The sequence below is a fragment of the Fundulus heteroclitus genome, chromosome 4, assembly GCF_011125445.2.
Source record: "Fundulus heteroclitus isolate FHET01 chromosome 4, MU-UCD_Fhet_4.1, whole genome shotgun sequence".
Lineage (NCBI taxonomy): Eukaryota > Metazoa > Chordata > Actinopteri > Cyprinodontiformes > Fundulidae > Fundulus > Fundulus heteroclitus.
This window is the reverse complement of record NC_046364.1, coordinates 24,074,107-24,098,125: the sequence shown is the minus strand read 5'-3', so window position 1 is coordinate 24,098,125 and position 24,019 is coordinate 24,074,107. Positions and strand designations below refer to the sequence as shown.

At 44.3% G+C, this 24,019-nt stretch overlaps 1 protein-coding gene across 1 annotated transcript; it reads right to left on the bottom strand.

The window, feature by feature from the left end:
• Positions 1–22,895, bottom strand: LOC105917653 (adhesion G-protein coupled receptor G5). Its single transcript, XM_021310613.2, is given in 16 exon segments — positions 1–1,128; positions 1,641–1,918; positions 2,034–2,133; positions 2,226–2,457; positions 2,459–2,486; positions 3,505–3,620; positions 3,741–3,847; positions 3,945–3,987; positions 5,713–5,829; positions 5,987–6,085; positions 7,830–7,932; positions 8,167–8,206; positions 8,399–8,585; positions 8,755–9,020; positions 10,598–10,670; positions 22,505–22,895. Coding segments are annotated over 15 exon segments (1,908 nt in total). The 5' UTR covers positions 10,662–10,670; positions 22,505–22,895; the 3' UTR covers positions 1–1,000.
• Positions 22,896–24,019: the final 1,124 nt, after the last annotated feature.

Sequence of the window (24,019 nt, the reverse complement as noted above, 5' to 3'; positions counted from 1 at the left end):
TCACCGATACTGAAAACAAATCAGTTGAAGTCTTTTTCACTCGGTAACAGCGTCCACGCCGAAGAGTGCGGTGAGTGTGACCTTGTAGAGCTTAGTTATGGTGTATTAACTGACTGCTAAAAGGTTTTTGACTTCCCGACAGGCCAGCCACAGGTCAGGGCCCTTCAAGCTGAAAGCTGTCAGATTCTGGTCAACAGCCGATTTCTCCTAGTAGCTCTATAACATTTGACCGTTATTACTGACCAATGGTAGCCCTTTATGCTAGAAGTTAGATGGACTCCCCTAGAAATGTCACTTTCACCTGACTGGTATCAAAAAGTTGCCTTGGATTTGTTCTGAAAACCTCCAAGCTCTACATCTGATGAGATCTGTGGGATGGAAGTCCATCAAAAACAATCATCCCTCACAACCCAAAGAGTCTTATTGCTGACATATGTGTACCAGACCCTTGCAGGGAACAGCCTGTTCTTTACCAAAGTCCAGACGGGTCAGACCTCTTCCTGAGGCAGAAAGCTGATCTAATTCTTATGAGTCATATTATTACGGCTGATATATTAGATTCAGGTTTGCTGATTACAAAGATGTTGAAGAAAACCTGATATAGACGCGTTTGAATAACATTCTATTCTATATAATAATCCCTTTTAAGTTAAATGAGATACAATCAGTAGTTTGTTAAGGCTATGACATGATTTCATCACAATTCTGACACCAAATCTGTGGTTTTACCACTTAACTCTGTCTCAGTGTGATTCCATCAGTCTTTAGAAGCTCAGTGTGCTTCTTCCAACCAATCCAGCTGGTTGCCAATGTGTCCTGTGACAACATCACAGCATAACAATCTCTCACATACCTCCACCTGACCTGATAACACTGGAGTCAATTTTTTATTTAGAACGATATGGTCCAGTAGTAGACTGGATTATTATTTTTTTCATACACGAGTTGACTGCTTGGATTTGGTTGCAGTTTTCGACATCACAGCTTTTACTTGGAGCGGTCAACTCTTCTCGCTGGGCTGCAGCATGTGTTGCTTGGCAGATCCGGAGCTGGTTCTGCTTAGAACCGACCTGTCGGCCTGTTTCCGGATCCAGTCCAACATGCAGAACCTCAGCATCAGGAAGAAACCTGGGAACCGGACAAAACAAGAAGAATATGTTACTTCATAATTCTGCAATTTGAGTTTTTAGTAGCTTAACCCTAATCATCATTGAACTCTATGGACAATGAAAAGCTTTTTAGGATAAATAAATAAAAAGGGGCAGAAAATAACCTTTAGATGTGAATAAAACCTTGTGCGTTGCATGTGAGAGGAAAGAGCTTTATTTATGTCAGGCCTCAGTAACAGAGACCTTGATTAGCCATGGCCACACTATCATTCCCACACTGATACAATGGACCTTTCCCAACAAATACATGGCCACTTATCTGTGTGAGGACAATGGAAATGTCCCTGTCCATCAACAGATTAAAGCTGTGAACCCCTCCGAAGGGTTTCTCTGTGCTTAGAGAGCTTTCTATTTCTCTTTTAGAAATTACAAAAGAATCTAAAGTCAATCCCATGAGAGGGTAAACTCTGCGTTCGCAAAACCAAGACTAAAGAGTGCAATCAGGACAGGATGTTCCCCACCAACACAAACCTTGAAAAGAGTTGAGGAAGCAGGAGAGGAAGAGAATAAAGTCTGCCAGTGGGTCAAATTTCAGGAAGGTCAGACCCCAAGTTGTTCCAAAGAGGCAGCTCAGACCCCAGATGCTGAAAAAAGCCACTCGGTTCTGCTTCCATTCATCCCTGCAGCGGATCTGCCGGTAGACGAGGAAGAGCATGATGATCCCAGAAAGCACCAGGACGGCTAGGAGTGTCATGGTGGTCAAACAGTGAGCCAGTAAGGCCTTCGGCTCAGTTATTTTCATCCAGCACCTGCAAAAAGCACAAACAAGACAGAAATCAAAGAAGTCCACCCGTTAGTCACTGCTTGTTCGGCCAATCACAGGTTCTGCTCTGAAAACGTCAGCTCAGATGTGAGAAAGCTTACATGTGATAAGGCTCGGAGACATCGTCAGCGTTCGCAATCTCTAGAACGCCATAAATATCTCCCACAGCAGCCAGGACAACGACAGGAACAACAGGGAAAGCTGGGAGAGAATTTTGAAAAAAGGTCAATCAGGAACTGAGCATCGCCTTGACGACTAAACGCATTTTGGGAATCGATGCTCTACGCGCTCACCGAAACCGATCAGGTACCACACAGCGGGCCGTGGCGAGGGTCTGAACACCATGTAGACCAACCAGAAGGTGTTAAACACTTCTATCCCCATCCAGGTAAGGGAGCTGAGCAGGGCGTAGTGGAGCATGGCCCCCACCCAGGTGCACACATTCCCTTCCGCACTGACCAGCACCCCGGTGAAGAAGAAGAGCAGACTGAGGAAGGCCAGGGACAAAGCCAAGCCGAGGTGGATAGGCTACCGACTGCTCCTTTGATCGTCTCCTGAGGGGACAGAGGAAGGGACAGGAGCAGGTTACCAAAGGAAAGACGCGGCTAAATAGTTATTACAGGCACCCAAGGAACAAAGTGTTAAGCACGTCAACGTTTTGCTCAGTTTAAATATTTCTAATGGGGCTACTGGCACAAAAACACAGCCAAAACTGCACAACATCAGGAAAATAAAGTAGTTAGAATAGGCCAATCAGCTGACAGGAATCCAACCCAGAGTCAAAAAAGGAGCAGAACCTTTATGGATTAAAGAGCTTGTGAGGAAGAACAGGTAAAAATCACACTGGACTATATGGGACTAACTTTTACACAAAGGAGTTGTCATTCCACACTTTCTTCTCAGTATTCAACGAATATCAGTAACATTATTTGTTCGTCATACTCCGAGTTAATTTACGAGCTGTTTTTTTGTTTCTCTGTATTTGTGGATATATGTGGGTTGGTGTGAATTTGATGTGTGGAAATGTATTTAGTGAGGAAAACATTGACGTGCTCAATGCTTGCTTTCCCTACTGAACTTATTCTTTTTTTATTCCTTTTCTGGTGTTTTGTGGCACTAGTGACTGTTTTTTTACAAAGTACGCTGACATGAATGGGTATTTTTTTTTTTTTTTTAGAGATTTTTATATATATATATATATATATATATATATATATATATATATATATATATATATATATATATATATATATATATATATGCAGCAAAGGCTGGAATTGAACCCGGGTCAGCCGCGTCCAGGCCTGAAGGCCTCCATACGTGGGTCGTGCTCACTAGCCCTGCGCCATCAGAGTTCGCTCCTGCACTTTCTAATTCAGGGTTTCCACTGACTCTGAAAAAGGCTTAAACAGCAACTTAGTTATACTGTATAGTTAAATACTTCACTTCCTGAAGTTAGTTTTTGGAAATGAATGTAGTTTCTGAACTGAAATGATCCTGGTACTTTTAAAAAGCCCTAAACATGACTAAAGAAACATTGTTTATGTCAATATGCTCAAAGAGTGTGTTAACCTGTTCCTGCAGAAAAAGGCCATGACGGCGATACAGCTGAAGAACGACGCAGCACAGCCTACAGATGTAATGACAGTGAGTGGCAGCAGATGGCGCACTGGTCCAGGCTCCAGTTGCTGCAAGGAAACAGTGTGAGGAGAGCAAATGATGTGCAGCAAAAGATGAAATGATCCTGTTCAGTGAATCCACGTCACAGTTTTCTTGTTTTAAAGAGCAGGATGAGCAGCAGGTCTCACCACCAGCACGGAGAAATAAGTCAGGTGGTCACAGAGGCACTGCGTGTTTTGGTCTCCATTCTTGACCGTCTCACATCCATCCACCAACCAGTTCACCTTCAGAGGATCTGCACCAAGGAGATGGAACCATAAGCAATCATCGCGCTGAATAAAACGCAGCGTCACATGATGAGTGTGTAACTGGTTGTTTTAAAGAGTTCCAACCTTTCCGAGTGTCCCAGGAAACACACCTCCTTTTATGTTTCCGCTGAAACAAAAAGGAACATTTATTCACACAGAGAACCTTTTGGACCTTTGACTTAAACCCAGACAGCTGCAAACGGAGCTACAAAAACATCCCGTTTCTTCCAAAGCATGCACACTCAGGTGAAGACGGCACCCCAGCGAGGCGCCGTGAGGCCTGCAGGGAACGAGCAACGGGTCGTCACATTACCAGAAGTCAAGCCGTCGCATCTTGGTTTCACAAGAGCGCAGGACATAAAGCTGCTGGTGGTTTCTGTGTGTTCTCGCCCAGCGCTCAGAGTAATAAACAAGATGCAGTTGAAATGAAATAAGGGGAATTGTTTTTTGTGAACAGGTTTAGAAATCACCTGTATGTGCAGCTACACCCACGTACAAACCAGAACATGAAGTGTTATAAGCAAATGTAACCAGCCTCCACTTGCCCTTTGACTCCCTAATAGGAGCCAGTTCAACAGAGTGGCTTCACAAGTATGCTAATTGCTCAATTCAGTTCATCTGTAAGTCATTTACTCTCCAATAACATAAGTATAAATGTTCTGTGGAGGATTTAAAGCAGAAACAAGCTTTAAAACATCTCTTGAAGCTCCGTTAGTTATGCATTCCACAGATCCAGCAGCCCTCGCTGAACAACTTTGCCTGTAGTGACATCAAATCAAGCAGCAGTTTTGTTAAATGCTCTGTTGTTACAGTTTATCATGTGACTGAAAACAGCATTCACTGTAGTACTGGCAGCCTTTCAGCGCTGACTTTACTGGCCAAGCCTCTGGGAACAAACAAGGATTTTGGTTTCTGTTTCCATCACCTGCAGTGTAAATAAAGTCTAAACCAACTCCCCACAGTATGTAAAGCATTCAGCTTTTAATAAGTAAACAACGCTTTTTTCTTCTTCTATTTAAAAAAAAAAGATCCATATGAGCCTACTATTCTTCAATAATCCTATATTCTTCTTGAATATACAATGCTGTGTGTGTGCCATTTTGGAAGTGTGGCCATTTCCTTCTTCTTTTACTGCATTTCTGCGTATTTTGTTGAGTACTGCCACTCTGTGTTTTTGGGGAGTACTGCAACTATATCCTTAACAAGTTTAAACGTCTACAGTACTTGTATGGTCCCGCGCACACAAACCAGCGCGACAACCCAACCCACGAGTATGAATCAGCCTTAAGGGTCTAGATCCAATGATATTCATGTAGTAGAATGGCCTAGTCAAATTCCGGTCCTAAATGGAATGGAGCATTTTGCGATAGACTCACAGCTGCTGTTCCCCGGCGCCCTTCCTCCAGTCTAACCCAGCTTGGACAGTTTAGCAGTTTCCATACATTTCCATTTCTAGAAGTGCAGAGCTGGTATTTCACCAACAGAACATCACGGCAGTATCAGTGTGTGCAGCTTTCATGTCTGAAAGTGTTCCACGCTAACGTGATATTCAGCCTCTCTCACAGCAGCAGATGCTCACAAAGGACCCAGAGAAAGATGCTGAAGGTCATAGACGATAGAGAGGAAAGAAGAAAATGATCTTCCATCATCTACACTCTCAGATTTGGTTTCCGAGCTACACAAATACCGCATCCGTTTGGTCACTGGAGACGAGTGAACATGACACGACCAGAGCAACCCTGATAACCGAATTCACTACATTCCTAGAAATACACACACACACGGAAACATGCTCTATTCCAGTCGATAGTTCATCAAACATTTAAAAAGAAAGAAAAACATACAAACGTACAGATATGACATCGTGTTTGAAGACGATCTTTATTGGCTCAGACAGATTGGCGATGACCTCATTGCCCACTGTGATTTCCACCACGTCTCTGAGAAGCTTGACCTCGTTGTAGCCCGCCTGAAAGGAACACACAGACACGCGTTTACCTTCCAGCAATAAGCAAGGAGATAAGCAAGGAGAAGCAGGAGTGACGCAGCAGAAAACGTGGCCTTATGGGAAAGAAAGGACAACGAGGAGCTCCTGGGACCTCCTCACAGAGAGGACGGCGGCTTACCTCGAACAGGGAGTTGTTCTTGTAGAACGTTACGGACACTGCGCTGGCTCTCTTGGTGGCTAGCCCCATACTAGGAGGGATGTAGACGGTTGTACTGGACTAGAAGCGGAAAATGGTCACAGACACACAAGTCAAAACCCGCCAGGTAAAAGGGGAACTACTTAGCAAAGAAAGTCCATCAGACGCAACATGTACCACCCTGCAGCTGTGTTTGGGTGAGCGCACCTCATCCCCCAGCCCTGCTGTATACAGTCATAATGAGTAGATCTGTCGGCTGATTGCTGGGTGCTTCTTTCAACGGCTTTATTTTAAGACGCTTTGCAGGAAAAATGTCAGCTTTCTAGAAGCATCCTCTACTTTGTCAGTAAGGAGCTGCTACTCCTGGCTTTCATGTGGCTAACCGCTCCCCCGTCACGGCTGCTCTCTGCTTCGATGTTTAGGACCTGCTGCAAAGTTAGGAGCCTGTGCTGCGACGCGACGCTGCACCTGATGACTTCGTTTGAACCCGATTCCTTCGCGCGGCGGAGCAGCTGCAGGAATATAATTGCACAGGAACTTACGGTAATTATGCAAGGACACACCGACGTCATCCAGTATCAAAGCGAGAAAGTCCTGCGGTGGGCTCAACGTGAAAACAGAGAGTGGGGGAGCGACCTACAAACCGGCTTTAGGTCCCCACCTGTTTGGTTGGTGTTGTCTTTCAGAAGCCAAACTCTGCCAAGGAGCTAAATGTGGACTAAAGCTGCTACGTTTATGGTTTAGGCGCCGACTTCTAATCATCAAACTACTTTTTTCCCACACTTCACATTTCTCATGAGTGAACTGCCAAACATGTTTGTGTTAGGAGACAATAGGAACTGTGTTTCCCAAGATTTAAGAGATGAACAGACATGTCTGCACAACAATAGTTTCACAGAGGTGATTCAATCTGCAGACTGAGAGAGAAGCATCACACTTCAAAAATAGAACTAAAAATAAGTAAAATTTTCCTTAAATGAGTGTATTTGTCCTTGTAAATAAGATGATTTGCCAATGAAATAAGATTTTTCCACTTAAAATAGGAACAATTCATCTCCATCATCTTATTTCAAGTGCAGGTTGTCTAATTATCTTATTTTAGGGGTAAAGATACTCATTCCAGTGACAGATAATCTTATTTACTGGCACAAATCAAGGACAAATAGACCAACTTTAAGAACATTTTACTTGTTTTTAGATGCAGAGGAGGCCTATGAGAAAATCAGTACCTGCAAAACACACTCAGCACAGTGTTTGAAGACCTGAATTAAACTTGGATAGGAAGAAGAGCTGAAGATCGTGAACGTTGGAGTTATTCAGCTTTAGTGTGTCCTCCCTCTATGAGAGCTGCTGGCAAAAGGCTCAAGCTTTTACTGCCTAACCCACGGCTCTTAGGGCCGCTGCTATGAGACTAGTAGGAGTCTTGTTTTTGCGAACATGAACGCCACCTTCTACTTCAATGCTTCTCAAGATGAATATAACATTATATCAGCAGGAATAGGCAGACACGGCTCATTTTTCTTCTTCTATATTACACCTATGCACTAAACTGCAAACCCTTCCAAAGAACTGCATCCCCACAGCGTGATGCTGCCTCCACCATGCTCCGCGTAGCGTCACCAGCTTGTATTTCTACACAGTGCGCTGCAACGTGCTTTCCTCCAAAAGGCTTTCTTTTCTAATGTTCTGTGCGTGTACAGCTCTTTGAATTGTGTTCTTACTGAAATGTACTTCACAAATAAGCTGACCCTGCCTTACAGTGGGACTATGTTTATTAAGTTGGGTGAGCAATGTTTGTGTGTATAAATGGAAATAATACAATTACCTCTTGTTTGTCCCATTTGACATTTGTGAAGGTCTGACCCGTGAAACTTCTGCTCATCGCTCCTTCTGACCTCAGAGCGCAGGGATGTTTAGTGCCCTGAAACCTGTTCCAGGAGCAGAGGCAGAAACACGCTCGTTAAAGCTCAAAGGAACCGCCGCTGTCTGGCGTGTGCACGGGACGTTTAGAGTTTAGCTTCCTGCTTGTTGATGCGCACTGGATTACGTTAACATTCCCAACAGTGAAATTAGGGATCACAACAAGCGGCTAGATGAGGAAGGGTGTTGTCAAAAACACTCTGTTATGAAACGTGGAGGAAGGAGGAAAAAAAAAAACGCACCCTTCCACATAGGTCTCGTTGGCTTGGTCACACAGCACCTCTGCAGAGAACAAGTTAGAAGAGAGAGTTACTTTGCTCACATAAACCTCTTAGAGTGAAATATTATGTGCAGAAGACAAAATATTTGATTATTAAAACATTCGTCTCATCACTAAATCTTTCTCATCTCATCATTAAAACTTTCCTTACTAAATCCGGCTTATTTCCACCATTGATATCTAGCTGTGCTTACTGCAGCCGGTGGTCAGTCCAGTGAAGTTGTAGCCCATCATGGTTTTGTGTGAGATGTGATCAGTGCGGATTCTTCCGTTGACGATGCCGTAGCTTGCTTCGGGATAATTTAGGCCCTGACTCAGGTCGGTGCAACACTTTTCGGCAGGACTTGAAGGAGGGCAAAGAATGAGGGTTCTTCCACCAACCTTTGCAAAAAAAAAAAAAACATAAAATAAAATAAAGTGAAAGAAAACCAAACAAGCAGCTTCCTGTTACTTCCGTGCCCATGAGCAAGATAACACATGACAACAGTGAGTTGGAGCTCTAGCATCTTTAGCTTATACCAGCAACCAGGGTCTCCTCTAGATGATTCACCTTAAGCATTATCTGGTCCAGCAGAGGCTCCCAGAGCAAACAGAAGTCCGTGTCCCCCTGCGAACCAAACCCGGATCTGTCCAGAGGAATCACATCGGTCCTTTGACACTTGGCCGTGATGCTTCCTTTGACGGACAGAGAGCTCTCGTTGGCCGTTACACTGATCCCAGCACAGCCTTGAGAGACGCTGATGTCCAGGCTCAGGGGGCCCTTGCCGTGGCGCCATTGGCCACAAAACTCCAGGAAAAGGTCATGTTCACTGGAACCTGCTGAGATAAACCAGATGTTTATTTTACGGCCTGCAGACGCACCATGTTTTGCTCAGGCTGATAAATAACAAATTAAAACATTCAGACCGTAACACACGGAAGCTCAACTTTACAATTTCAGTTCAGATATTAGGGTTGTCCTGGCAACAAAACATTTAGCATGTGCACACGTGAGTTAGTCAGAGTTGTTTCGGCAGCTCTCTGTGGTGACTGAACTCTTATTTCTGCACAGGATAAGGAGTTTACTTTGCAGTTGCCGATCTGGTGCTGAATCTTAAAATACTAATATTACACAAGTGAAAGAGCAGCGAGGTCAAGCAGAGGCCTCATGTGTCAGCAAAGGATTTAGAAAACAACCACACCTATTACTGAGGACCATAATAAAGCAAGACCGTGCTCTGGTAAATCCTTCTTTTGTTGACATAGTTTGTTTATTTTAAATTTTACACAGACCAATGAAAAAGGAGTTTTACAGTAGATGGCAGGAGCTCCTCCATAATAATTCCTGCCTCGGTGCAACAGGGCATGAAGGAGGTCAGCCTGGGACTCTGCTGAGATCATCAGGAAGCTGCCGGCGCTTTAAGAGCAGCTTTGGTTCTGTGGAGTCGTGCCACCGATTCTCTGGGCGGTTTCGGGTCAGGTCAGTTTGCTGGCAAATCAAGCACAGCGGTACCGCCGTCGTTCAGGTAGGTGTTGGTACTTCTGGTAGTGTGGGCAGGGACCAGGTCCTGCTGGGAAATGAAATCTGCATCTCCATAAAGCTTCTCAGCAGAGGGAGGCACCAAGGGCTCTGAAATGTTCTGGTTGATGTCTCAGACCCCAGAAAACGCGGTGCAGCTACACCAGGAGACGACAATGCTGCCCAAGTCATCCATCCATGTGGATTCTGGGTCTCTCCACCCTTCCTACAGACACTGGCACCTTCACTTCCAAATTAAATACTAAGTTCACGGACATCCGAAGAGAAGAATTTGGGCAACTGAGCAACATTTTTGTGTGGATTTTCTCCTTGGTCCTGTTAAGACTCTTCTGATAATGTTTGTGCTTCAGGATGGGTGTCATGGCTCCTGAAGCCTCAACTCAGGCTGCAGTCCACTCCTTGTGGATCTTCGCTGAAATTTAGAATGGTCTTTGCTCCACAATGCTCTCTTAAAGTGACTTAAATTTTTATTAGCAGGCTTGAAAAAAAAAAAAAAAAAAGCACACAGTTAACAGCAAAGGCCTTTGGCAGCTAAGCTTTTTAAAATGCTCTTTTGTTTAAAAGCTGTAGGTCACACGCATCAAAACTAACAAGAAATGCCTAAATGCATCAGTCTGCATGTGGTGAATACACGTTTCCCTTTTTAAACTGATTTACTAAGAACAACTTTGATGAGATGAGCTTGAATAAAAATATGAGAGGAACTTGTTAATTTGTTGTCCTGAATACAGAGAAAATTAGAATCACTATCCTTTTCCTCGGGCGTCTCAGGGTGATGGACTCACTAATGGCAAAAAGCAGCGTAGCCTGGATTCATTACGGCCCATAGCAAGCTGACGCTGGGACTGGACAAGAGCAGAAGTGGGTATCTTACCAGCTGACAGGAGGGTGACGACAAGAATCGCAGCCCTCAGGGAAGCGGTCACTCGCGCCATCATTGCCGACGACTGTCAAGGAGAAGCAAAAACAGAGAAATGCAGTGAGAAAAGAGGAACGGTTCAGCCTTTGTTTCTGGGCGAGCAAAGTAGACAAGGTATTCGGCAAATAAAAAGGGGCTGCTCATCAACTACAGGGTTAAATGGAAGAAAAAGAGCAGAAAAGGGCTAATCTAACACAAAAATAGCCTTTAGCGCCCTCATGTTCAGACACACTTCCTGAATAAAACAAAATGTGTCCTGAGGTTGCTCAGATTTGACATAATCTAACACTTTCTTAATGCTACGCTTGTTCTCCAGCTGCCGGGTCGCCTATCTGTACCTCTGGGTCACTGAATACAAATGAGCTCAGGCTCAAAACACACATAAGGACGTTGATGTGCTCTTATCAATGGAAACAGGCCTTCCTTTAAACGGCCATGTGCGCTCATGCAGCAGCAGGTCCTCCGCTCCACCACCCCGTAGGAAGAGGCTTTCACTTATTTAACGCAGGACGCTGACGCCGCCTCAAGCAGTCCAGTAAATACATTACAGCAGAGTTAATAATGGACATAACGTTTGAGAAAAAACACCAACACTGCACAGGTCCCAGCTTTAGGTATTCGTCTGTCTGTCTGGAGATCGGACGTGCTCATTGTTTTCATTTTGGGCTTTGCTGTGAGCTGAACATCCTCCTGAGATGTTGTGAATTTCACTCCAAGAAAATCGGACTTGGGATGGTTTTTCAGGTTTGACCTTCCCAGCCTGACAATGAAAACTCTCATTTTCTAATGATCGCTGGAAGCACTCTTGTCAGAAGCAGACAAATATTTATTTTTGAAGTAAACATAGGCCACATGTTTGACTGTGAATAGTATTAGGCCCAGCGTAAACACAGGATAATGAAGCCCTAGTATATAAGATCTGTGGAATACTGCGCCGCAGTGTTTTATTAGGGTGGACCTGTTTTTAATAAATGTCCTGTAAGGTGCTGCGATGTGCCATTTGGACTTTTTAGAACAACTGATTTGTTTCCAGGCCCGGCGTTTTTCTGATGAGACATCTCACAGCATAGTAGTTACAGTGAAATATGTACACTACCATTATTATTCCAGTGTGCTAATGTGCTTCGTATTTCTCTTCCTCTGGCGAAGCAGTATGGAGACTTTATTCAGAAGTCAATGTCAAAACTAGGGAGTAACCTAAGGCTGGGTGATATGTACCAGTTTTCCAACCGATATTCGTTGGTCCAACAAATGGCCGATGGCCGATATATTCCTGCAGGTGACGTTTGGACTTTGTGGGCGGAGCAATGTAACCATGCGCAGACAGATCTGCCACTTCAGAACAGAAATGTCAAAAAACAACGAAGGAACTGGTTGCAAAGACAAACACAAAGGTGCCTATTTGGGATTATTTTGGCTTTAAAGCGGATGAGAGAGGTAAACCACAGGATGCAACCACTTGCACAGACGTTTAGTGCCAGCAAAGGACTCAAAAGCCACAAACCTGTACAAGCATTTACGTGTTCGCCATGCGGCGGAGTGTGCCACGCCGTCAACAGGTGCGGCGGCTCCGTCAGCCGGCTCTGGAACAGCTTTTCACCGGCAGAAAATTCAAAGTGCTTTTACTAAAACGATTAAATACGAAGTGGAAAGCCCCCGATGGACACAGCTGCATGTTGGCTGTACCTAAAGATCTCTCGAAGGAAATTATGTCATTTTACAACGTGGAAAAGGAGTCCTTTATTGGGTTGTTGATAACCTTCGATGAGCAATGCGGTCTTACTGGACCAAAATATTCTTCAAAAACCGCAATAGCAGATCTGTACAACAAAAGTCCGTCCAGACGTTAGCCAGGAGCTCCTAGCAGATAACTTTGCTGCGCTGACAACAAGCATGTGGTCCGTCTCTGGTTCCCTCGCCACCATGACTGATTTCTTTTAAATAAATGCATTTTCTGAACATATCGGCTACTGCAGTTCTTCTTTCACTTTAGCATAGTTAAAAAAGCAATAGTTGTAGTGCTCTTCCTGGAAGTGACTTGAATTTTACAAGTCTTGTAAGTCTTTACTTTAATAATACAAGTCTCTACATGTATTATTTATTCCATTTGTAAAATAAACCTAAAAAAGATAACTACAGAACACAGCAGGAAGTTGTGGGGGAGAGCCGTCTCCACAGTCTGACAGCAGTGCTAACAACAGAGCAGAACACAGAACAGGGAGATGGAGATAAAGTGGACAGGGTGGGGTTGGGTGGTACATGTGTCAAAACCAAGACCTTCTTAAGTATGACATCGTTTCACAGAAAAAGTTGACCGCAGAAGGCGCAAAGCAAGGTCTCCTTTGGCAGCAGCACAACTCAAGTTCATGAGAACCTTTTTAAAATGCTATTAATAATGGTTTTAATCATCTTGTATTGATCTGATTGTGCTGGTTTGATTATGATTAATACAACAAGAGCAGAATGAATGGGTCATGTCCCACTTCTGATTTGCTGCTTAGATAATCTAGACGGCGTTTGATCAGCTCTAGCTCAGAATCTAAAATGCAAACACAACTCAACCGAAACAGAATTAATGCTGAATTAATTCTGGTCAATAGTCGACGCATGTATGTTCCACGCGTGGAAATGAGACGTGTGTCTGCAGCATTTGTTTTCCTCCCAAGCAGCACTATTCTCCTAGACTCTAGAGGGCGAGGAGTGGTGCTCCTACTCAAACCGTACCCACTCAACTTAGAAGTGGAAATCATAGTTCTTTCCCACATTTTAAAGCCTCCTACCTTCTTCCAAGAAAGACAGCGATTTCTGTCCAGGAATTACTAACGATGATCGACGAATCATAAAAATGTCTATATTTACGAACCTCCAACAATACCTCATTGATGGATGGATGGATTTCGGTATTTTAGATTTTGAATCAGTTCTGGTTTGACTCAGGAAGGTCCAGTAAACCATGAGCTGACACTGAGAAAGGAGACCGAGCCATTAACAAAGCAGTTGTGGATTAAAAAAAAACTGTTGACAAAATAGAGAAATACTTAGCAGCCCTATTACACACAGGGCTGCTAAAAATAAAGGTGTCTCTGTGTATTTCATTAAAAAAAATTAATAGCTATAGAACAGGGCTTTGGTACTTTACTGTTGGGTGTGATAATAATGGACTTAAAAATAAATGATGACCATCTGAAAATTGGCCTGAAACAATGTCTCCTTCAAGAACCAGAAAGAAGGTATTAAGAGGGCCTCAGAGAAAAAATACACCCGTTTAAGACATATTTATGGACCATGAATCGATTCTTATGAAAGCGACTTGCAAAACAACCTATCAGACAGAAACGTTCTTAGTTTCAACCAAAGACGGCGACTCAGCCGGGCCTAAGCTCTGCATGCAACACTCTACAGACCCATTAGCTGGGGCTTCGCTAACAGCTGCCGGTTTGACTCGGCTGTCTGAGAGCGCGCGGGGTTTCTGTGCGTTGTGGCTGACGCGCAGCGCTTGTGGAAAAAAAGATGCAGACGCAGATGATTTTTGGAGGGGAAGCTGAACAGTTACAGATCTCCAAAACATTACAGGACAGACAGGAACTGGTGGAACCACAGACGGTGCAGAAAGGCAAAGCAGCAGAAAGACAAAGATCTCCGGGTTAGCCTGACATGATGGAGGGGTTTGGGGGGGGCAGACAGCTACCGTATATATGTACACAAACAATAGGACTGCACACCTGATAGCTGAGAAGAACCTAAGGCCAGGTCTAACACTCAGCAACACACACACAGTAAAAGATTTTCAGACTACGGCCAGAAGCGTTCATTTTCTTCCTGGAACCATTCAGCCGTCCAAAGGAACGGGAAAATCAGGAACGTCGCTCGCCGTTTACCCAGCTGTCTGGATGGTAGCGATGAATCATGATCGCCATCCTCACAAATCTAATTAAACAGCGGCATTTTATGTGAGAGTCATATGTAATTATTACTCTTCATCCTACGCTGACAAACCAACGCGCAGTTGTCATTTCCCCGTATGTAGCGTTCCGCGCCTCTACCTTTCTGTTTGTTGTTATTTCCTCTTTTTAAACGGTGACGCAATGTGTCGGGACTTTAGGTGGTTAACGATTGTGAAACGACTGGGTTCTAAACCCGCAGAGGTCGACAAAAAAAGAAAAAAAGAAAAACTCCTGAGGGAGCTCTGCAGCGGTTTCAGACGGCAGAGCGAATATGGGCCGAGCTGAGGACTTCCCAAAGGAGCGCATGAACGGCTCCTGAATAACAACAGCCCGTTACATCACGCCTAAGGTCCGACTAGAGAGATCACGGCACGTTCCCACTCCAGGGGGGCTGAGCAGATCCGTTGTGGCGTTGAACGGTGCAGACACCATCAAGCAGCGAATCGCGCACAGCGTGCGTGGTTCTGTCTATGTCTGAGTGCCGGCATGCCTCGCTGACAGCAGCCGTCTAAATTTAGGCCCAAAGATACACGGCGCTGGCTTTAACACGCTATATGGAGCCTTTTATTTATGGGAAAACTTCCATTGTCACTTCCTCTGCTTGTTGTGCGTCTGCTGTGATAAGAAGAAACCGTTTAGTCCCGCCGCACTGTGCTACAGTCACTCTTTTCCAGTGGCGGTGCCGTCACTTTAAGTTATGGAGGAGAGCTGCAGAATCTAAATAATCGATTCTAGTCACAGCTTTTATCCCGGCAGCGTTAGTCCCCCCCCCCTTCAGCTGGCCCTGCTGCAGATGGAGGAGCTACCTGCTCAGCCTGCAGTCTGTGAGCAACTTCTGCTACGTTGCATCAGCAGTGGTCACGCACCGCTTACCGGATCTCTCTGAGCTCCACAATATGAGCAGCGCTGAACTGGGCTTGCACAGTAAGCAAGCAATATAGAGGTGTCACTCCACCCACAGACAGCTTCTCACAAGTGTCAACCCACAGTTCTTACATACCTAGTTTCACAAAACTGGATGAAAAAAAGAAAAAAAAAAAAAGGACTTGTTGCACGTCTTCGGACTCCTGCACAAGAAGGCCCTTCATCACGGCGTGCGGTACCGCCACTGCCTTGAACACAGAGAGCCCTTACTCTCTCTGACCATAGCGTCCTAAAGCATGTTCAGGTTATTTCAGATTTCTGACCTGGCATCATTTGTGTACTCTGTCTGCTCCCACACCCACTCTATTGTTCCTGAAGGGCGGCCAGGCATTTATTCAGAGCAAGAATTTCCCCTTTTCTTTCACTTCCCAGGTCTCGCTTGTGAAAACGAGCGGGCCTCGCCGTGGATGTGCCGCGCATACGCGAAACTCTGCAATATCGGAACACAGTCTGACTTGCGGCACGCTCGCTGATCTTGAAACGGTAACACCTCGCCTGCGTTCCAGCACACATCAAGGCGCCAGGATAGAGATCGGCGTCTGTGTGAATCCCTCCTGCTGCCTCGCAGTCACCCCAACACCCCCACATCCCCATCTGTGATCGTCTGGGCTTTCCAGTAAAGCCGCGCTTCTTCCGTCATCACACAGGGGGCCTTACTCACATCGCTAGCGGCATCATGAGTCTATCTGAATGTCACGCCGTGGAAGACCAGCCATAACAACACGGAGTACAGACAGCAAATTTGAGGAGTGGTGAAAGAATGGATCTAATGCAACCACTGTTGTAGTCACCGATCACCGCGGCATGATTTTGAATCATGGTGTGGCCCTAATCGTCAAATAAAATAAAAAATAAAACGACGGCCTTTGGAGTCATTAGCACAACATGCCGACGCTGGAGCTGAGCGCAGTGCGCAGCAGGGCACAGGCACCAGGAGGTGCTGAGGAGGAGAGGGCGAACGCCTTTGTAGACGACTCAAAGCTGGGTGCCATGCTGATATGTGGTTTCTGTCAAAGGAGATCGTTAGAGAGATAGAACGATCAAGACTCTCTGTCTTTTAGGGCTGCCATGACTCGTCAGCGTAGTTCACGACAAACAATAGACGTCTGTTGACATTAACGATCTCGCTCGAGAAAATGATTTTCACTTCATATTTTATTTTGATTTTCTCAACGTTGGTTTTGAACCGTCTTCCTCTGAGCTGCTGTGCATGAGAAGTATCCGCTCGCTTCAGTCGGCAGAGCTACGTTTGTACATCTGTGCATCTGTGCGTGTATACATTTGTAGTTGCACAAGGGGAATTTCTTTTCTCGCATTTTACGAGTGAAGCGCGGCTCTTGTTTTTTGACTAAGGTGTCAATTAGGTTTAGGGTCAGGGTTAGGCAATAGAGGGGGTTGAAACGGGTGAAAGTCAAGGCATGGTTCTCAGTAAGTATTTAAAACAAGTGTGTGTGTGTGTGTGTGTGTGTGTGTACACACGTACTTGTAGCTGAGTGAGAACATTTTTGCGCATTCTACGAGTACCGTGAGGACCTTTTTTGTGGGTTAAGCGTTAGGTTTAGGATTGAAGTGCTAATTAGGTTTAGGGTCCGGGTTAGGCCATAGAAATGAAACGGGTATGGATAGTAAGACCAACATGTGTCAGTCATGTGTGGCTCTGGTCTGCAGTTGCCTGTCTGGCGTACACTTTCAAAACAAAGCAAAGCGTCCCTGTCATATTATCTCGGCTATAAAAGCTTTTGAAGTTTGGCAGACCAATACGGTCTAAAGTCTGAAGATAGTTCATAGCAGGTAACTACAAACGAGGGACATATAAATACACATATACTGTGACAAAGTGGGTGAGAACACCATTTGTCTGTTACATACATGTGGTAACATTCTGGTTTGTTTTGATTTAGCCATATTGTATTTAGTCTTTAGTTTGCAAATATATACTATCCAGGGTTTGTTTATGTTTTGCATTTCTAATGATTATTTACTATAACATTGTGGTTTAAATCATTCAGTTTGTTTGTAATTGTTTTTTCATTTATCTTGTGTGTTTTATTTCAGTGAATTTACCTGACGTGTTACTTTACTTGCTGGAAATTAGGCCTTCCTGTTGGAGGATTGGCACAGGAAGAGACCATCTGAAGAGGGGGAAGCAGTAATCCATCCAGATTAAGTTTTGGGCATAGTGTAATTTAATGCTGTTTGTATTTCAATTGTTGCATTGTTTCATTGGTCAGATATAGTGCTGAATTGTATTGATTTTAACAATGATAGGAAATGTATCAATTGTTTGGGGGTGCCTGTGTGGGAGAGTCCATCAGAGGCCATTTTGTCTACCTTGGTGGGGAAAGGTATAAAAGACAAGCAATTGAGAGGTTCTGGAGAGAGGGGGAGAACCAGACAGACAGACAGACAGACAGACAGACAGACAGACAGACAGACAGACAGAGTGCCACCATGCTTTATTTGCACTTGAAATGCATAAGAGCACCATAAAACTTTGCGTAAAGTTCTTGTCTAGGCGAAGACCTCCATAAGCTAAGACACTAGGTGTAAATTATGTTTGTAGTTCATCAGTTCAGCTCGGTCATCGCCTGATCTTGAACCTAAAATGTGGTGCAGCATGCGAGGGAGTCTGATGGAAACTTTTCAGCACATCCTTCAGGGCCGGCGTCAGCCTTCTCAGACTGCTACGACTGACAGGAAGTGGTATTTTCAAGACACTCGGCTGAAGACGTGACTTAAGTCGTAAGGGAGTCTGCGGCTTCAGGACCATATGAGTTGGTATTTCTATCAGAAGCAAAACATGACTGGTGACGGGCTCCCCGGTGACTTGCCAACATGGTCACTTCTGCTTAATGGCTATTGTGGTTGGCTTTTAGGCAAGTTTTCAACATTTCTCAAGCGATGTTTGAATTTGTACACATTGTGGCAGTTCCATCTAAATGTTACGGTGAGGCATGTGACGCTCCCAGAAGTACATTTGAACCAACGGGGGAGTTGATCACTGCTCCAGCTTCAGGGGATTTGGACAGTATCACATTGGACACCCTGAAAAGCCAAGAAGCCATTTTTGTTTTTGTTTTCCTGAGGAGCGGGGCGCTTGGTAGTGTAAGCGTGAGATGCAATGCCGGGTACCGTAGTGTGCGGTGAGTTAGTAAGGGTGAACACCATGATCTCTATCATCCTTTTTATAGTAAGATCGCCATCTTGATCTGCACAAAGTAACAGCTCTTAAAACAGTCACGTATTGAAACTTAGGAGCAAAGAGCGTTCTAATCAGCTTTTGCCACCATGTGTTAAGCACAACTGAGCTGTACGAAACACGCTGCCGTTTTCCATTTCAAAACAAAACATTTCACAGGCATAGCTCACTCTGGAAAGCAACAGTACAATCCTTTGGTTTTCTGATCGTCCTTTCCAATTGGTCAGCTATCACACTAACGTCAGAGGCTTTGCATTAACACTGTTGTGTTTTAATTAGCGTCGTGCTATCTGAAGATCTTTAAAACCTGGAAAAGGCTTTTATTGTGAAAGTTTGTTGTCCTGACGCTGTAAACGGCAGCAATAGATCCTCATATTGTATATTGTATATAGTGGCTGCACTGCAGAGTGTAATCAGACCCTCATATTTTTCAACCCAATTGACGACCCAATTGATGCAAGATGACCTTTATTTTGAAATTCACATGGCATGAGACTACGGTGAACAGGTGATCTAATATTATCATTATTTGAAAATTAGAATAATGTTTTTGATTCAAACATAAAATGGTCAAATCATATTTGGGTTTTTGTTGCGAGTTAATATCAATGTAAATCATCTCGTCAGACGGGCGGATAATATTGCATCATATCGATCGGAAATCCTAGCCGACTTTGTGATATTGGCAAATATCGCATCGTCATCCAAACACATGGATAGATCGTATTGTGATAAAGACGGTGATTTACACCCCTATAATCTGTTGACGTATCTAGTGGCTAGCCACCAGCAAACAACAAAGCTGGACAAGTTTTTGTTAAAAAAATAAATAAATAAATAAATAAATAAATACTTTGTTAAACGGTTTCAGAAAGTAGAACCACATATAACACTTGGTGCTTTGTGGATGTTTAAACATCTCTGCCTTGTGCAAAATCTGACCCAAAATATTCACTGAGTACATATTTAATCCAAATACTATTTTCAAACAAGTATACTACTGCTGTACTACTACCAAGGTAACTATTAAAACCGGTAACCGTTTAATAAGTGGTGCTGAAAGAGAAGGCTAACAACAAAAGCTACGCATCTAAGCGAGAACAGATCTCCCAGCCTCTCTGCCTGGACGGCTCGTCAACATTTTCTAAGCCTTCTCCATCCAAGACCGCCATGTCGCCCGGCCCTAATTTACAGCAGAGAGACTGGGCCTGGATCACTGTCCTGCAGCACTCTACTACCCCCCCCACCACCCCCTTTCGCGAGCAGCACAGCGGAGCAGGGAAGAATGTGCGGGGAAGAGGAATCCGAGGAACAAAAGCTGCTCTTTGTTGTCAGGCATTGGAGCCGAAGTGACAGCGAGCGTGAATAAGGGTCAAAGAGCGCTGGCTGATTCAGAGCCTGTTTAAAAAGACACACACAGTGAACCAGCAGAATCCCCCCCCCCCCCCCCCAACACTGCACAAGGTGTCCGCAAAGCAGAAAGGTGGGCAAGTACTGCTAAAGATTCATTTAAAATGGATCCTCCCTCGTGTTTTATCATTATTAACCCTTTATTTATACAGGTTAGTGGTCTCTTGAGACTCTGCGTCAGTTTTTCTCTCTCTCTCTAGCCGTGCTCAGAGCAAAGAGCACAACCAAGCCGGCAGCACTTTGCAGAGCGGAGCGCCGCTCCGTTTGCCAGAAAACGCTCTCCTCTCACAGCGTCTCCTGAAGGAGAGCAGTCTGCGCGCGGCGCCGTCAGAGAAGCTCAACTTTCTGTCCTGTTGCGGCTGCTGTAGAGTCGAGTGTGAAAGCGAGAGCTAAACTCATTTAGTTTAGTTTGTGCACAGGCTTTCTGAAAGTGAGACCCTCCCTCACTGTCTGCCCCTCATCTCTCCCCATGCAGCACACAAACAGGTCCAATCCTGCCAACGCACAGATGAGAATTATATATATATATATATATATATATATATATATATATATATATATATATATATATATATATATATATATTTTTTTTTTTTTTTTTTTAACAGAGCAGTTCATCTGTAGGGTTCTGAAGCCAACCCGGCTGATGTGGAATGCTCCCTGGGCTACGTTCGGGTTGCATTCTCCGCCAGAGCACCACAGCGGTGCACCGTGCACGTTTCTCTGAGCGGCCCCTCGGCCTCGGTGAGGAAATTGAAGGAGCAGGTGGAATGCTGCAGATAAGTCCTTCCGGGGGGCAGAGGATAAATCAATAAGTACGTCGCCCACAGACAACAGCCTGCGAACTGTTAAGCCCCGATCCCTTCCCCAGCGTGAACACGGGATCGGACCACAAGGGTTTTTTTAGTTTGCCATCAAGCGCTTTCTTTTCCTCATTCTACAAAAAAAAAAAAAAAAAAAAAAAAAAAAAAAAATGAGCACAAAGAGAAAGGGCTTCTCCGCTATGAGTCAATGAGACGCTGCAGCAATATTTGCATTTCCAAAGATGGGTAGTTTTTCTTTTTTTAAAACATTTGTCGACTTTCAGTTTCAAGCGCCGACTTTGATCTGCCTGTGCCAGTTTAGGAGCCTTTAATCCGAGGTGATGCCCCAGTTGCGCTCTCTTCATTTTCACCCCCTTTTTTTTTTTTTTGTTGTTGTTGTTGTTCCTGTGAGTGAAGTCTTTTGATTCTACACCTCAGAACAGGCAGAAACCACATCCTCCAGCTGAACGCAGAGAGGAGGCTCGAACTGTAAATGCCCGGCTACCTGCCTTTTAAACTGCAGCCTGTCTGCCGCACTGTATTGTGCGTGCTAACGTCTTTTTTTTTTTGGGGGGGGGGGGGGCCCTCACTTTCTCCACGAGCTAACATGGTTTCACGCACTGATAAATGCAGCCGTGTTGATCTTTACGTTTCTTATTTCGGTTTTGGCGCAAACTTACCCAAAGCACAGAACAAGCCCCAGTTAAATTCAGTACTATTTCTTACTGTTTTTCCTCTTTAAATATAATATTAGCTGATTAACACCTCATCTGCTTTCCACAGCCCGCTGACTGGCAGTGCGCAGCCTCACCCCGGCACTTTCTGTCGCCTCATTTAAAGGACTTCTCATAATCGTGGCTTTAGCCAATTGCGTCCAACATTATCAAACTATCCTTGTTTTTTTTCCCCTTATTTTATGTATATGTGAAAGTTTCTCATCGTATATATCTGCCCCTGCCCCACCTGCCGCTGCACACAGCTGGTCAGCTGACTGAAAGGTTCTGGACAGCTATGGCGTGAAAAGGAAAAGAGAAAATGACCAGCAGCCCTGAGGTGTGATGTCTTTAAAGGGGACCACTACAGTACAGACTAGCTAGATAGCCACTTAACACCTAGATGGACTAAAAGGAACAGGACAACATCAGACGTGTAACATTACTGCACAATGTGAGCCTAAAACTATTATATCATATTGTTTTATTTCTTTGTATTCAAATAAATAAATAAGAAAAAGCTCTAGAATATCATGGCTGTTGTAGTCCAATAGTTATATTAGTCAAACAACAGCGGCAATAATTATTTTTCAGTTTTAAGTAAAAGCCGCGTTCTTGCAAGGCAAGGCAAGGCAAGGCAAAGTTTATTTCTAAAGCACTTTTCAGCAACAAGACAATTCAAGGTGCCAACTTTTTACAGTGGACTGAACGGGTGGTGTGTTATATACTCCAGACAGACAGCAGCGCTCCGTATCTCTCACTAATGAACAAAACGCAGCACAATTAAAAAGGCACCTTTGGACAGCAAAGACTGTTGTCACGGCTCGACCTGTGTCGACCTGCTGGACGGTACCAGCGAGCAGGCTCACCTTTCAGCGGCTCCCCCGCCTTGTAGCGGAACCGTGCGAGGCTTCACCTGGACGTACGAAGCTCGGAGTCTCCAGGTAAAAAAAAATAAAAAACAACTCTCCAGCCGGCGTTCCAAAACCCAACGAACCCGGGCGGGAGTGAAGCAGAAGCGGCGTGAAAGGACGAATTCACTCATTCACAGGGGGGGCCTAATTAGTTTTTTACTTGTTAAATAAAGAGGTGGACTATATTATATTCGAAGTAAAAAAAAAAATATTAATAAAAAAATATTAAAAATGCTCAAATAGAATTAAAAAGTAAAATACAAAACGACTCGAGAAACAGCGCGGGCGTGAAAGTTCATTTAAGACGTCGCGAGGACCCACAGTGCCTCTCGACTCGAGCACGAGACGGTCAAAGGAGCAGAAAGGGGCGGCGTCAAGGTGCACAACGAGAACGCGTTGCTTCCTTTAAGACCTTCAAAATAAAAGCTCTGCGTCACAGTGTACAGCGCATCTACCGGAGTCTCGCGAATAAGGTGTTCTGAAAATAGCTGCTATCAAACTAGAAAACAGGGAAATAATGCTCGACGGTGTATCATGCAGTTTTCCCAAAAATAATTTGAAATGCATTTTGAAATACAGAGACGACTCTTTAAAACCTGTGTCCTCCAGGACGGTAGCAGTTTACGTGGAGCTGAGCAGAAAGAACCAGAGAGGAAGATGAGAGATGGAAAGGAAGAAGATGGAAGATCAGCCGCAACAGAGCAACATCAGTGGAGTTTGGAAGATCTTGAAAACAAGTTTAGATCACAAATTCCTATTTTGTGAGATATTTAAATATTTATGATATTTAAATATTTATGATGGGTGAACTGGGTCAGTTCTTTAAAAGGTTTGAGCACACACGCACCCATCTCCCACAATACATGAGAATCTATGTTACCTACAAAAGCCTCCCAACTCATCTCGCAACTCAGCTCGTAGCCAAATTTGAGCTCTTATTTTCTAAAGCAATCCTTATTTCCGGTTATGGCTACTCTTTTTTTGTCTACATTGATTGTCAGGTGTGAACCACAGACTGAAAGCGCGAGCACAGGAAGGGGGATGAGTGGTAAAAGGCCAGAGTACAATGAGTCATTTACCTTTCTGAGGAACCTAAAATATGCAGCATCAAAACCTCAGCGTCGCCTGGCTTTTATTTTTTATTTCATTTTTTTAAGCGGGAACATCATGCCGTTGGTCCTTTATCACATTAGGTTGTGCTATCACACCTTCCAATCTGTTTAATTTGATTTCTATAGATTTTACATCACTCCTTGTTATTCTTCTCCAGCCCGGCGTGGAGGTCAGCTCATGGGAATTGCCAAACGGTGTTCAAATGCTCCTTTGGGGCTCTCCTAAGGGACATGCCATCCCTCTGTGGGGAAAATGAATTCACATTATGCTCACAAACAACAATAAAATAATACAGAGACAGATATGTGCTGAAGTGGTAAAGCTTCATGGCTTCCACACAGCTGATGCTCAGACAGA